Genomic DNA, 3,853 nt, shown 5'->3' with positions numbered 1-3,853 from the left:
AGACACACACTTTTCCTGCAAAGGCCTTTGAGAAATGGACAGAATTCTCTTGAAGTATGTGAACACTGGGACTTGAAATCAATGATAACAAAACAGGATTTGAAACTCTCACCAAGATACAAGAGAGGGCACCTCTGAAATTCCTGATGAGAGTCCAGGCAAAGTGAAGGGATAGGCTAGATTGGATGTCACCCCAAAGAACATAGTCACTTTCGTTAGAGACATAACCTCTTTCTACTTTATTTCAAGGAAGTACCATCCGCAAATGGCCTGGAGGAACCACAGTGCCATCACAGAGTTCATTCTCACTGGGCTCTCTGACGACCCCCTGACCCAGGCTCTACTTTTCATGCTGTTCCTGGGGATTTACCTCCTCACCATGTCAGGAAACCTGATGATGCTGCTGGTGATCGGGGCTGACTCCCACCTCCACACACCTATGTACTTCTTCTTAAGCAACCTGTCCTTCCTGGACCTCTGCTTCTCGTCCGTCACGGTACCCAAGCTGCTGAAGGACCTCCTGTCTGAGAAGAAGAGCATCTCCGTAGAGGGCTGCCTGGCTCAGGTCTTCTTCCTATTCATCACTGCGGTGACTGAAGCCTTTCTTCTCTCAATGATGGCCTATGACCGCTATGCTGCTGTCTGCCACCCGCTGCTCTATGGACAGATAATGAGCAACGAACTCTGTTGGAAGCTGGTCCTGCTCTCCTGGTCTCTGGCCGCTCTCAGCTCACTAGTCATTGTTCTCTTGGCTGTCAGCCTGGACTTCTGTGAAGCCTACACCATACACCACTATACGTGTGAGCTGCCCTCTCTCTTTCCTCTGTCCTGCTCTGACATCTCCATCAATGTTGACATCTTGATCTGCTCCACCTTGCTTCTTGGGCTGGGAACCTTCCTCCCAATCTTCTTCTCTTATGCCTTCATTGTCTCCAACATCCTGAGCATGAAATCCACCACGGGGCGGAGCAAGGCATTTAATACTTGTTCTTCCCACCTCATAGCTGTGGTCTTGTTCTTTGGGTCAGGTTTGGTTAGTTATCTCATGCCCACATCTGGTTCTTCCCTGGACCTGCTCTCCTCCTTGCAGTACAGCGCAGTCACACCCATGCTGAATCCCCTCATCTACAGCCTGAAAAACAAGGAGGTGAAGGCAGCTGTGAAAAGGACACTAGGGAAATGCCTGCATGGCTTGGAGTGAGGGCAAGGCATGGAACGGCAGGCAAGGGTCTGTGTTGCCAAGGGCTTGAACTTAAAGTAGAGTTTTAGACCACTGACTAAAGGGAGGCCTATGTACTCTGGCTATGCTAAGAATGAACAGGTATATAAAATTGTATTTAGATAAAGTTTATATCTAAAACATATGACCCTTCCTGGTTTGGCTTTGCTCTCTAACATTTCCACAACTTCCTTCCTAAGTTTCATGGTTAAGTCATAACTCTGAACTGGTTATCTTATTTTTTCAATATTTCTACTAATTCTTTGAGAAGTTCATAAAATGTTTTCTGATCATATTCACCCCCACTCTTCATGTCTTCAACACCCACACCCACTTTCCCAACCCATCCTCAAGCCCATGTATTCTCTTTTATTTAAATTTTAAGACTTTCATACTGAATTAATATTATTTCCATCCCTCCTCTTCCCCATCTAAAATTCATGGCTTTTTCTTCCTTAATTTCTATTGTTACATGGGTATGGTGTGGGGGGGTGTGGTGTGTGTATGTATGATATGTGTATATGTGGTGTGTGTGTGGTGTGTATGTATGATATAGAATGGGTGTGTGTGATATGTGGTTTGTGTGTGGTGTGGTGTAGGGAGCTGTGGAGTGTATTTGTGGTATGTGTGTGGTGTGTGCATGTGTGTATGTGGTGTGTGTGGATGTGTGGTGTGTGTATGTGTGTTTGTGTGTAAGTGTGTGGTGTTTGTGTGTATGTGTGGTGTGTGTATGTGGTGTTTGTATGGTATGTGTGTGATGTGTAGTGTGTGTATGTGTTTGTGGTTTATTTGGTGTGTGTGTGGTGTTATGGGGGTCTGTGGGAGTGTATTATGGTATGTGTGTTTAAATGTGACTGTGTGTATATGTTTGTGTGTGTGGTGTGTATGTGTTTGTGTGTGTGGTGCATGTGTATATGTGTGTTTGCATGGTGTGTGTATATGTTTTTCTGTGTTTTTGTGTGTGTGGTATATGTGTATGTCTTTCTGTGTGTGTGTGTGTGTGTGTGTGTGTGGCACATGTGCTGTGTGTGGTGTGCATGTGTGTGTGTGGTGTATGTGGTGTGTGTGGTGTGGTGTGGGGTGTGTATTGTATAAAACCTACTGAGTCCATTTAGTTTTGTTCGTGTGCACATGTGTTTAGGGCTGACTGCTTATCAGTGGACTCATCTTTAGAGAAAACTCATTCTCTCCTCAGCAGCCATTGATTGCCTATGGCTCTTTGTCTAAAAGTAGAATCTTATGAAATCCAACCCCATACATGTAGTACGCTAACAGGTCCATGCAGGTGTTGTTTCGATGGCCCTGTGTTGAGATTTCATGAGTGCACCATCCCTATCATGTCTAGAAGACCCTATGTCACAGCCCGCACCGTGGTCCTCTGACTCTCACCATTTTTTCTCTGCCTCCTCCATGATGTTGCCTGAACCTTGGGTATAAGGATTGCACTGTAGATCTACTATTTGGGAGCTGGACCTATTCAGAGTAACTTGGATTGTTCTGATCTGAGTGGCTTAAGGACTGACCTAACCAGGGTGACAAGGGAATGTAGAAACCAATGGCACACAGACACACATCAGCTTGACAAAAGATAGTCATCTGAAAGGAGGGGACCTCGACTGAGAAATCCCCCATTAGATCTGGCTATAGAGCATTTTCTTAACTAGTGACTCATGCAGGAGGGCTCAGGCCATGGCGAGTGGAGCCATCACTAAGCTGGTGGTCCTGGGTTCTGTAAGAAAGCAGGCTGAGCAAGCCATGAAGAGTAAGTCAGTAAGCAGCACTCCTCCAAGGTCTCCGCATCAGTTCCTGCTTCCAGGTTCCTGCTGTGTTTGAGTTCCTTCAGTGATGGACTGGAAGTGTAAGCTGAAATAAACCTTTTCTCCTCAAGTTTGTTTGGTTACGGTGGGTCATCACAGCAATACACACCCTAAGGAGGACAGAAGTTGATGCCAAGATCATGGGGCACTACTGTGACACACCTGATAATCTTGTTTGGGGGAGGATTATGGAACGACTTTGGAACACTGGGCAAGAAAAGCCACTGAGTGTTGAGAGCTCAGTGAGATGTTCTAGAGATCTTGGAAAAAGAGTGTTGAGAGGAGTGCAGACAATGGAGCCCTGGCTTGTGGAGTTTCCGAGGGAAGCAAAGACTCTACAGAGCATTTTGTGTGAAGAATCTGTGCTGTCTGGTGAGCTGGGGCTGTGATTGAGAACAGATCAGCATCACTGAGGTGAATTCTCCCCTGGGGTCAGCACACTGAAGCTGTGTTCCAGTGGCAACCAAGGTTGTACCTCCTGCTGGCATCTGAACTTGATAGTGTAAGCATCACCCAGGTGGTATTTGTTTTGAAGGTACAAAGGGGCCATGGAGAGCAGATGAGGCTTGGCACTCTGAGAAGCCAGGAGAGGCCATTGGTGAAGGTGCAGCCACAGGATTGGTTGAAGTCCATGGCTGGAGGGGTCATGAAGAGAACTTGAGGCTTGCCACCATGAAAAGAGCCCAGGAGAGGACATTGGTGAAAGTATAGCCCAGCTGCAGCAGAAGACCCTAGTGTCTTAGAGCTGTCAGTACCATGGGATGACCACCAAGAACAGCATTAGTGAGGAGAGGGGCCAGCTGGAGCCTAGAAGACA

At 46.6% G+C, this 3,853-nt stretch overlaps 1 protein-coding gene across 1 annotated transcript; it reads left to right on the top strand.

Moving 5' to 3' along the window:
• Positions 1-265: 265 nt before the first annotated feature.
• LOC121142656 (olfactory receptor 8S1-like) lies at positions 266-1,364 on the top strand. The gene has a single exon (XM_040752794.1). It carries the CDS (start codon positions 266-268, stop codon positions 1,199-1,201), a length of 936 nt encoding a protein of 311 aa, XP_040608728.1. The 3' UTR covers positions 1,202-1,364.
• The last annotated feature ends 2,489 nt before the right edge of the window (positions 1,365-3,853 follow it).

Source organism: Mesocricetus auratus, unplaced genomic scaffold, assembly GCF_017639785.1.
Source record: "Mesocricetus auratus isolate SY011 unplaced genomic scaffold, BCM_Maur_2.0 Super-Scaffold_100010, whole genome shotgun sequence".
NCBI lineage: Eukaryota > Metazoa > Chordata > Mammalia > Rodentia > Cricetidae > Mesocricetus > Mesocricetus auratus.
The sequence above is the reverse complement of the archived record's forward strand: the minus strand, read 5'-3'. Positions and strand labels throughout refer to the sequence as shown.